We start from the raw sequence: 11771 nt of genomic DNA on the forward strand, positions 1-11771 counted from the left end.
TGGTGTGCTGTGTGTGTAGCCAGGGGGCTCTGGGCCCGCTCCAACATTTCAGCGCTGGTTCACTTCAGAGCTTGACGACTAACCGAATATTTTTTTCCTGACTCTGTGGCTGTTCACTGAACACAACAACTTTCTGCAGGAATATTAGAATAGCGTAGAATGCGGACTAGTAATAATAGTGAAACTAATAGTGCAGACACACTACTCTGTGAGAATATTAAAGGAGCATTGGGGTTTGTTTTCGTCCAGTGAGTTCTCGTGGAAAGTCTACTTGTGTCACTTTTCGGATAATAAATTTGGAGGGTTAATACAGTCTTTGCTTTGTGTTTTGGGAAGTTGCACATGGAGATTGTTTGGATGCTGTGCGTAAAACTCCCAAATGAGATTATTTTACTTTTCCAATTTCGCCCACTAATGTGAAAACCAGATGTATGATTCATGTACAGTGCAGGAATTAATCTTATTTATAGGAGACTACTTGTAAAATGCGAGCACAACTCTGTGTACATTGATTACCTTCCGAGAAGAATATGTTCAATTAATCTACTAAATCTTAATCGATTATCGAAAATATCTAGATGATGTAGTATGTTTTGAATTTCCTTTCTGTGTATTTTCACACATACTTTGGTTACGGCGCCCTCTGGTGGTGAACTGCACGCATAACCGCGCCTAACCGGAACCTTAGAGTATCTAACTTTCCCAACCTCACGGACGTGTTTTGGTGTAACACACAACATTCAGAGGCGCTCGGAGTGTCCCTGGCCAACATGTGCACGCCAAACCGTAATTCACCCGCTCGTTTAAACGCTCTGCATGTTAGTAAGTAACACAGCATCAATAACTGATATTAGTTAATATTAAAAGCTCATATCGTGACGTCGTAGATGATGTTTTCGACCGTTAGCTAAATCCGCGCTAGCTAAACGGTTTTCATATAGCGTGTCCTTCACTCGTTAGCATTCGCTTCGTTGAATTAGCATGTCAACAAACTTTGGACTTTAGTTTTAACTTTGTCATGTAGTCGATTAACTGCATCGTTTACTTCACGTGACTCTTTTATCTCAAAACATACGTTGCCGATTAGCTAGTTAGCATCAGGTTGCTAACTTTTTTGCTTTTAAATCATCAGCAGTAACGCTTTAGTTTTACATGAAACGTTTAGCTAATCTTCACTTTAAGGTTACGTCATCATGTTTATGGGATTTGTCATTCTTGTGTTTTGGTCAACCTTTTTGTTTTTTTGCCAATATCACTAGTATTTGTTTATATGCTAATTTCTTTGCTAATCTGTCCATATTCCAGGTTGAAGAAGGCAGATTTCGTTGAGATCCTTCTAGCTGCCTCTGAATCATGAGTGGCTCCAAGCCGGACATCCTGTGGTCCCCCCACCACCCGGACCGCTATGTGATCTGTGACTCTGAGCTGGGACTGTATCGCATTGGATCCGTTGGCAGCTCAGAAACCAAGGCTGGCACCCTGCCGCTCTCCGAAAAAACTGCTGCTACTCTACTAGCCATCAACTCTGACACCCCTTACATGAAATGTGTGGCCTGGTACCCAAAGCACGAGCCAGAGTGTTTGCTCGCGGTGGGCCAAGCTAACGGCAGAGTGGTGCTCACCAGCCTGGGTCAGAGCCACAACTCCACCTATAAAGAGCTGGTGGGGAAAGAGTTTGTGCCTAAGCACGCCAGGCAGTGCAACACTTTAGCCTGGAACCCGGTGGACAGCAACTTGCTGGCCGCCGGGTTGGACAAGCACAGAGCAGACTTCTCTGTCCTCATATGGGACATCAGCAGTAAGTTTTCCCCAGAGGCCAGTGTCGCGTCTGAGAAGATCCGCCTGTCATCTGTGGATTTGGACTCGAGCTCGGTGGTGACCAAGCCGTTGTACGAGTTGGGCCAGAACGATGCTTGCCTGTCCCTCTGCTGGCTGCTCCGCGACCCAAAGCTGCTGTTGGCGGGCATGCACCGCAACCTTGCAATATTTGACCTGAGGAACACGAGCCAGAAAACGTTTGTCAACACTAAGGCCATCCAGGGGGTGACGGTCGACCCACACGTCCATGACCGTGTGGCCTCTTTCTATGAGGGTCAGGTGGCCATCTGGGACCTGAGGAAGTTTGAGAAGCCCGTGCTCACGCTCACCGAGCAGCCTAAGCCGCTCACTAAGGTATGATGCAGTTTGAGATGAGCAAAATGTTCAAGCTCTGTCCAGTTTAAGTTGTTTTTTTGTCGATTTCAAAAGCAGAAAGTTGCCGTTTAATAACACAATGATTTCCTTTCTCATTTCAGGTCGCTTGGTGTCCAACTCGTAACGGCCTGCTGGCCACGCTGACACGCGACAGCAACATCATCCGCCTGTACGACATGCAGCACACCCCCACGCCCATCGGCGACGAGACGGAGCCCACCATCATTGAGCGGAGCGTGCAGCCCTGTGAGAGCCAGATCGGCAGCTTCGCTTGGCACCCGTCCTCTCAGAACCGCATGGTGGTGGTGTCGGCGGCCAACCGGGTCATGACCGACTTCACCGTGTTCGAACGCATCTCGCTCGCCTGGAGCTCCACCACCTCGCTCATGTGGGCGTGCGGCAGACACCTGTACGACTGCGCGGAGGACGGAGGTGAAGGAGTGCAGAGCGCCATTGAGAAAGACATCGCCACCAAGATGAGGCAGAGGGCTCAGTCCAGGTACGGCCACGATACCGCCCAGGTGTGGAGGAACCACCTGCTGGCGGGAGGGAACGATTCCCAGCTCAAGTGTCTGTGGTATGATCTGTTTTATATCCTTTTTGATGAAGAGGGGGAGGTGGAAACACACAAAGCTGACTCTACGTTTAATCGTTGTGCTTCACTCATCCTTCTTTTCTGGAGTTTTATCGCTCCTTCTTCACAGCTAACTGGTCACATATGCAGAGCAGTCTTTATGCCCTTGGTAAATATATATAGAATCATTATACTTAATATCTAAATCCATTTGTTAATGCAAGTCAATATTATTGAATTCGCTGTATAGAAGTTTCCTGTGAGTATAAAATCTTTTTATTTAGATGGTGTACAACTAGTTTGTATAAAAATGAGACAACCCCGATGACAATTGGTCCCGTTTGAATTTGAGTAACGTGATAAAGTTCTGTCGTAATCGTGGTTCTTAAGCACCTCTGATCTGTTCTGTGCTGTCGCTGTGTTCCTCGAACTGCAAAATGAGTTACCTTTCCTATAAAAGCATCACATATGAAGCTGTGTGCAGAGGACACGGAGCTGAAGCTGCAGGGGAACAAACAGTCGGTGGTCTACTCCGGTATCAAGAACATTGTGAAGACCAGCTCGGGTAAGCCACCTCCTCTCTGTGAGGAGGAATCAGACCGTGGTTAGACAGTATTTATTATTTGTGTTATCCTACATTGATACTAGATTGCATAATTGGGGAAATGGGCTCATTGAATACACTGTGTATGTCTTCCTGGTTCCCCCAGGCACAACAGAGAGCCGCAGGTGCTGGAGCGGTTCGGACCGGCAGACTGATGTTCCGCGGTACCACAGCGAGGAGCGCTGCCTCGCCCTGCGGCTCTGCGGCTGGATCAACCGAGGTCCCGACATCGACGTGGAGATATTCCTGCGGTCGCTGGAGAACGAGCGTGAGTGGGAGCGGGCGGCCGCCGTGGCTCTGTTCAACCTGGACATCCGCCGGGCCATCCAGATCCTCAACAAGGGAGCCACCGCTGAGAAGGGTGAGTGGGTGTAAGGGGGGGGTGTGTATCTTTGAAGCCAAGTGTTGACTGGAAGGAAGAATGTTTCTGACCAACCCCCCAAAGCTGAGCGATTATTTTCACTAACGTTTAATCTGCAGGTTATTTTCTTGGTTAATCGGTAATTGTTTGGTCTATAAAACACCAGGAAACGGTGAAGAACACTCAGCGCAATATGTCTGGGAGAACATGGTGTCCTGGTTCTTTTTCTGACCAACAGTCCAAAACCAAAAAATATTTTCTCTGTTGGTTGGTCCACAACCCCCATCCTCCACTCGCCCTAGGAGGGTGAAATTTGGCATGGAGGTCGTGTGTGTGTGTGTGTGTGTGTGTGTGTGTGTGTGTGTGTGTGTGTGAGAATGCAATGCGCGTACGTGGTCGCAGCTATTGCAAGTTTGTGCTTGTTTTAATGTGAGACCAAGAAAAGCAACACATTCGTACAATCGGAACCAACAAACATTTATGCTTGAAAAGCGACTCTTTGTCCATCAACATATTGATTCATTGAATTGTTGCGTTTTACTTTTTTTTTTGGCAAAATAAAATCATGTGGTGGTTCGAAATAAAGCAGAAGCAGTAAAAACTCCAATTAAATAATGATAAACTTTAAACCAGCGTTCTTCTCTCTCTTACTGAGATCTATTGATTTGCACTCTGCAGAGTGGTCTGCCTCTGCATCGTGTGCTGTGTAATGTCATGCTGCTTCAACAGGAAATTATATAAGCAATCTTTAAAAAGCTATGTCGTGTCCGGTCTGGAGCGCGTTTAAAAACTGCTCATAAATGTGTTAAATATAATACTAGACTCCCGGTTAACAGAGTTTACGTGTGCTAAGTTTCTTCTTTTCCTTCACAGTCTCTCAACAAATGAAGTTAAGGTCTGAAGGAATTTAAAAAATGTAACAGCAGGAGATCCTTGTTTTCCACACAACACTCATCCTGCAGCGCTGTTCACACTGAGGATTAACACACACGGAGAGAGAGAAAGCCGTTGTGTGCTTATGTCGTGACTTAAAATTCCACCAATGTAGGTCAGATGTTTTCGGCTAATGAGTGTTTTCTGAACATGACTGGAGGCTGAATCATTAGATGAGGTGTGTCAGCAGAGACATCTGAACGGGCTTCTTCTCAAACAGCAGCTTTGACTTTAAGAACTGGTTCACATCTGCACACTTATAAATAAACATTTATCTAATACGGTGATAATCTGCTGGCCCACTGGAAACTACCTTTCTTACTTTTACTAAATGTTTTTGCACAACATTTACAATGTTGCCCAGAGTTTGATGAGATGATGAGATGAAGTACAGTTAAGCTACAGCTCAGCTACAGCTACAGCAAATAAATCGTAGACCATGTTTTATGTTAAACAATGCACCGACGACATGTCTGCTTTCCCTCTGGGGAAAATAAGGGATTTATGTAATTATACGGCTTTAATTTAGCTTTTTTGTGAATGTCTATTTAATTTAGTTTTTAATTCTACTCTCTGATGAAAGACGCAGCATGAACAAAGAGTTGTTTTCGATGTGAGCTAACCATAAAACACATTTTTAAATGAATTCCTGTTTCTCCAAACTTATTTTCATCGAGCCACAAGTCACCATGAACAATTCGCTCAGTCAGAAGCTCCACCACAGTGCTGCGCTCACAGTGAAGGCTTTGCACAAAGTGAATGAACCCGCGTGTCTGCCTCCTTATTCCCAGGTGACCTGAACCTGAACGTGGTTGCCATGGCTCTGTCAGGCTACACCGAAGAGAAGTCCTCCCTGTGGAGGGAGATGTGCAGCTCTCTGAGGCTGCAGCTGAAGAACCCCTACCTCTGCGTCATGTTTGCCTTTCTCACCAGCGAGCCGGGAGCCTACGACGGCGTGCTGGTATTGAATCTCTCACTATCAAGGAACCTTCATAGCTCTGTTGCGAACACAAGGGAAGTTAGCAAATAGGAAAGTGTTTAAATTGGCACTCTTTTCTCTCTGAACAGTCGCTGTTTTGTTCCCACTTAATGAAAACTCTTACACATTCTATAACAGTGTGCCGAATAGGTAGTTAATACCGCAGTGGTGTTTCATGGAAAAATAACAGGAAGAGATGTGTTTCATGTCATAAAACACCTCACAGAAAATGTTCCCAGCACACTGAGTGCACGCTTGTGCTTTTTTCCCTCCCTCATCAGATTTTGCCGTCGCATTCATTTATCTCTTTAGACTTCCTGGCCAAAAGGGGATGCCTCCACAATGAGAACATTTAGTCAGTCGCTGTGACGCTCTCTGCTTTTAGAACTGATTATGTGTAAAATAGTTTCCTGCAGAACTGTGTCTTTTAGCATTACAGGCAACGGTATTAGTATATGGAGACACATGCGATGTACTGAACGCAAGATGCTCGATGTACATTGAAGCATTTCTCCCGTTAAATCGTGAAGCACAAATACGCATTTGAAATGACGAGAGAAGTTGAATGATCTTTGTCTGTGTTTCAGTTTGAGAACAGTGTTGCTGTGCGGGACCGCGTTGCCTTTGCCTGCATGTTTCTCAGCGACGCACAGGTAACGCAACACAAAGTCAATCCCAGGTTATGTCGTCACAACAACACACTATAGTTATGCATATGTCGCATCCTTTAACCCCATTTCCTAATGAATTACTTTAAATATGCATGATAATGATACATTCTTCTCTGATTTGTGATATATTTGTAAATGTCTCGGGGGGTGGGGGGGGTATCCGGCTGCAGCTGCCTCGATACATCGACAAACTGACCAACGAGATGAAGGAGGCGGGCAACCTGGAGGGCATCCTGCTGACGGGTTTGACTAAAGATGGCGTGGACCTCATGGAGAGCTTCGTGGACCGCACCGGAGATGTCCAGACCGCCAGTTTCTGCATGCTGAAGGTACACAAACCCAGACAAAATGTATGCAAGTTGGTCTTTTGTTTTTGTTTTTGTGTCCTCGCCTATAGCTCCTCTGGCATACCTCCTGGCTCCTCGAGATGCATTTTAGGAGATTAAAAGTGACGAGTCAGGATCGAGGAGGCACAACATCTAGAAATGAAGCCGGCCACTGTTTGTTGTTTGGGGTCAATCTGTCTCTATGCTACACAACTGTATTACGTTTGGTGTGTTTTCTGGCCTCAGATACAATGCTAAAATTGTTTTAAAAATGCATTTTACTCTTAAATTAATTAGACCTAAAAAAAAGAACCTACAGTTTCCCTCCTTTTGACTAATATTAGAAAAGACAGGCCCACAGTGGCACCTGATTGCCAACCCCTAGACCATTTATTGTGGCGTAACAATGCCTTATTAACTTGTTGTGCCATGCAAACTGCAACCTTCTGGTTAAAAGTACAGCATGTTACAGTACGTGACCCCGAAATAAAAGGTTCAATGATTAACCTGAATGAACTAAACACAAAAGTGCAACGAAGGAAAACAAAAGAAACCGTCAGTCTGATCGCACTCTTAGAGAAATCATAAAGGCACACGCTAAAACTTGCCTCTTCCTTTCTTAAAGGTCACAGCTGTTATTTTTAACTACAATAATGTGAAGCAAGCAAGAGCTGTTTGCTCTCCTGCACTTGTTCCTATAAAGAAAGGTTCAGAGTTTAAAGCGGTGGAACCGCTCTGTGTTTGCTTTTATTTCTTTTTCCTGTCCTAACCTGCTTATGAATCGAGTACTGCAGGGTACAAGTCATTCACCACCTGTGTTAAGTATACCTTGCATACATTTACACAAACATGTACACATTCCACCACAGGGAAGGCTGCAGGAAGGGTGAGATTTGTAGGAGCCTTTCTGTGACCTGACCTGCTTCCCAGTACAATGAACTGAAGTGATGATGTGAAATAACAACATTCCACCAGGGCTCCCCAGGGGACGTGTTGAAGGACCCTCGAGTCCAATGCTGGATCGAAAACTACCGCAACCTGTTGGATGCTTGGAGATTCTGGCACAAACGGGCCGAGTTTGACATCCACAGAGGCAAGCTGGACCCGAGCTCCAAACCCCTGGCCCAGGTAACGCACATCTGGGGGACGACATGTTCAGAATTATGTTCATCGTTTTAGGGACCAGTGCAGTGCCTGAGAGCAAGTTGTACCCAGCATGCAGTTTGGCAGTGTAAGAGACGATAGTTTAGCGAGCGCTCCTTACCCAGCATGCCGTTCATTGGTGCAACAGTTAAAGAGGTCCCCCTTTCAATATCCACCAAATGACTGACAACAAATGACAGTTTTGATAATTGTATATATATTTATGGAAAATCTTAAACATTTGCTGGCTTCTCGAATTTGAGGATTTGCTGCTTTTCTGTGCTTTATGTTTTTGGAGTGTTAGTCGAACAAAACAAGGAATTTTTAAGACGTCATTTTTAGCTCTGGGAAATTATCTACAGAGTAAACAACAAAAACAAGATAGAGATTAATTATTGATGACAATGATTGTAAGCTGTAGCCATAAATACTTGATTATAGGTTACTGGTTGTGTGGTTAAAATGACCTGACTCTAATGTGAGAGGGCGCTGGCAAACTCATAGCGGTCCGTCTTGTTTGTTTGCAGCCGTAGATATCGTGACGCTTGAGCCGTTTATTACAGCACAGGTAGTTTGTGCCAAGCTTGTAACACCCACAGCTCTGCTGCTCTCCAATTCTTGTCATGAAAACCTGTGTTCTCGTGAGCAGTCCTTGTAGTTTTCTCTGTTCCAGATACTATACTGTACTTAAACAGATCCTTTTTAAAATGATTATGAGTACGCTGGTGCTGCAGGCAAACCTCGGCACCACCTGCACCACTGACATTCCAATATTCCCAGTTGAGCACATTGGGATTATTGCAGCATTATCTCGCGCTTATCTCCTTCTCCCCTCGAAGTGAAAATCAGACAGCTGGCGAGCGTGTGCTTGTTGGTTTTACCTTCATGTTCACTGGCCCCTTATCGACCGACCTTTGCGTTTGTTCTCGTGTGACAGGTGTTCGTGAGCTGCAACTTCTGCGGCAAGTCCATCTCCTACAGCTGCTCGGCGATGCCCCACCAGGGCCGCGGCTTCAGCCAGTATGGCGTCAGCGGCTCGCCCACCAAGTCGAAAGTCACCAGCTGCCCCGGCTGCAGGAAACCACTGCCACGTTGCGCCCTCTGCCTCATGAACATGGGCACGCCCGTTTCTAATTGTCCAGGTAAGCTGGCCTGTGTGTGGAGTGTGTAGACCGATGCATCTTGGAGCAGCGTTAAGTGTTTATAACCGAGCATTCGCAGGAGGAGATTGTGTGCACTTTGATCGGCATTTAGAGGCAGTTGCTCCCGGATGTTCAGTGAACAATCCAGTTTCTTTTTATTGCCGCGACGTCGCTCACACCAACGTCGACATAGATAGTCAAATTTTATTGATTGCTAATATTGACTTGTGGATAAATCCTTTCTGGCAGGAACAGTGAAGTCGGATGAGAAGGTGGATTTGACGAGGGAGAACAAACTCGCTCAGTTCAACAACTGGTTCACCTGGTGTCACAACTGTCGACACGGCGGCCACGCCGGCCACATGCTCAGCTGGTTCAGGTGAGACGCTCACTGGATGGTGCTACATGTGTGGATACGTGGTTCCTGCTATGGTCCGTGTACCTTCTGTTCGTTAGAAGAAATCCAATATCAATCAGTACAAAATGCAAAATGGGACTATCGTCAAAGATATCTAGAGCTAATAGCAAAAAGATCAGACGTGAGATGAGTTATTCAACCAGATGTGGACACGTGCTGTGCAAAAAGCGTTCATCTCTCTCTCACTGCAGTAATCGTGGAAGGCAAAAGTGATTCTACTGATGTATAAAAAGTCACCAATACTCTGAGATACCTGTCACTTGAATATAAAGGTAGACGTAATATTGTTAAATCCATGTTGGGATCCTGTTAAAGATTCTCTTTGAGGAACCATGTAGCCTAAAGTTATCTACCACAGACAAAAAGCAACGTAGAAATAAATAACATAAAAACATGACTAGCTTTACCCTCTTTGAGTGTAAAGCTAGTCATGTTGTTTTCGTGAAACAGTAGCCTGTAGTTATCGATCACTGACAAAAGCAAAGTAGAGTAGAAATCATTTTCCTGTGGCAAAACCCTCTTTGCTTTGTTTTATTTCCAGTTGACTAAAGTGTAAAGAAAATACAGAGATTCAAGCCATATTCCTTCAAACTATTATTTGCATCAGGAAAAAACCTTTTTCTTTTATTTCAATGAACAGATGGTACACTGACCTGCAACGCCCCTCTGTTCTTTCAGCCAGGATGTACAAACTTCTGTATTATCTCCTGTTAATTCCTCTACCGTTCATGTGTCCATTACAGAGACCACACAGAGTGCCCAGTGTCTGCTTGCACATGTAAATGCATGCAGCTGGACACCACGGGGAACCTGGTGCCTTCAGACGGAAGCTAAACAGGAGACGCTTGTCGGGAAAGTGAAGCCAAACGACCAGCCAGAAGCCGACCGGTGCGGGTTCACTGCTGGACCCGCCACACGACGACAACAATGACAGGGCCGATGGACAAAGGGTGTCAGCAGTGTCCTCCTCTGAAGTGGCTGCTTGAATAGAGCGACATACTGTTTAAGTTATAGTCTAGTGAATGTAATGTTATAACAGAGCCCTATATGACGAAGGGAGACGGTGTGTGTTACTGACTTTACTAACTGAATCAATGACAGAAAAGGGAGCCAATGCAAACTTGCTGCTCTGCTAATGTAAATCCCACTCAGGAGAAATACAAGCGCTTTAATCAGACTCATACAATCTAACCTGAATCAGGCTTATAGTTTTATTGTGACCTGTTAACAAAGGAAAAAATCAAATGTCCACTCACACGTCAGGTTGTAAAGATGTGATCACAGGTGCCAATATGTGTGCGAGCTGTATAATTTCCGGGCTTGTGTTTTAACACGCTATTTAACGTCCTGTGTTTGTCTTACGAAAGGATTTTCACATACCTCATGAAAGCGTTTTTCGGGGGGGTAGGGGGGGTGGTACCCCGGGTGACGGGAGCGGAGTGTAGCGCGCACAATACCGACACTCTCTTGCTCTCTTCGTGTTCCTCTGTGCCACTCTTCATCTTGGCATTGTGCGCGATGGGCTTCCAGTGTTAGAGGGGTCAATGAGGAATTGGAGATGGTGGGGGGGTGGTGAGGAGGAGGAGGAGGAAGGGGAAGGGTGGGAGGGTTGCGTCTGTATTCACCGGCCCACTCCAGGCCTGTGGTCCATGAAAGAAGCTCGCCAGAAAACAGCAGCTGCTCGGCACTCTGACAAGACCCTCCAGATTGTTCCCCTCATAAAGAACCTCAGCTGCCGGAACACTATTGACTCAAAGAGAGGGCGAGAGAACAGACCTGCACACACACCCACCCACCCCCCCCCCCCCCCCCCCCTCTCTCTACACCCTCCGACATACACAGACTTGCCCTCTCTTTTTCTTTCTCCCTTTCTGTGGTGCCCAAATTGCAACCCAAAAAACTATGCATACCACACATCAATCCAAGGATGGGCGCCGTCTGTGGGTGGGGGGGAGACAGCCGTGTGTAAGCCGCATTGTAAATGGGTTTTTCTCTCGTTCTCTGCCACCCTCCCCGCTCTGTCACTAACCTAGGGAGGCATTGTAAGTGAGAGGCGGCCTGCACCAGAGCTGGCTAAATCACTTAGTCATGGAGTGAGGAGGAGGTGGAGGGTTGGTTGGGGGGGGCACAGGAGCTACTGTATGCCGCTTTCACCAGGATCTCTTCCCAGTGTGGGAGGTTTTTTACAGGCCTGCTTGCCCTTTTGTGAACTATTTTGGAGTGGAGCTGACAAATTGGCGAGCCGTGTAGCGTCCTGAAAAATACAGGGTTGCTGGAATTTCATCCCTTCAGTGTTTCTTGTGTTTGCCTTTTAAAATAAATTCCGAGTGACAAATTGGAGCTCTGCTGAATGGGGGGTGTTTTCCATCAGTTTACATGGTTTATTTTTACATTATGTTTCATAGACACAGATGGCGTGGGTTTTTC

General features: G+C 45.9%; 1 protein-coding gene across 3 annotated transcripts; it reads left to right on the plus strand.

Moving 5' to 3' along the window:
• The first annotated feature begins 712 nt into the window (after window positions 1-712).
• On the plus strand, window positions 713-11674 carry mios (missing oocyte, meiosis regulator, homolog (Drosophila)). 3 transcript variants are annotated; one of them, XM_031867313.1, is made up of 12 exons: window positions 713-822; window positions 1306-2172; window positions 2295-2784; window positions 3234-3332; window positions 3478-3732; window positions 5457-5626; window positions 6232-6297; window positions 6486-6644; window positions 7617-7769; window positions 8722-8926; window positions 9176-9305; window positions 10088-11674. In XM_031867313.1, exons 2-12 carry the CDS (start codon window positions 1354-1356, stop codon window positions 10176-10178), a joined length of 2637 nt encoding a protein of 878 aa, XP_031723173.1. In that variant the 5' UTR covers window positions 713-822; window positions 1306-1353; the 3' UTR covers window positions 10179-11674. The 3 variants fall into 3 exon arrangements, with proteins under 3 accessions (XP_031723173.1, XP_031723175.1, XP_031723174.1); XM_031867315.1 differs by having other exon boundaries at window positions 9182-9305; XM_031867314.1 differs by having other exon boundaries at window positions 719-786.
• The last annotated feature ends 97 nt before the right edge of the window (window positions 11675-11771 follow it).

Source organism: Anarrhichthys ocellatus, unplaced genomic scaffold (genome assembly GCF_004355925.1).
Source record: "Anarrhichthys ocellatus isolate YVR2014 unplaced genomic scaffold, GSC_Weel_1.0 scaffold39, whole genome shotgun sequence".
Taxonomy (NCBI): Eukaryota; Metazoa; Chordata; class Actinopteri; order Perciformes; family Anarhichadidae; genus Anarrhichthys; species Anarrhichthys ocellatus.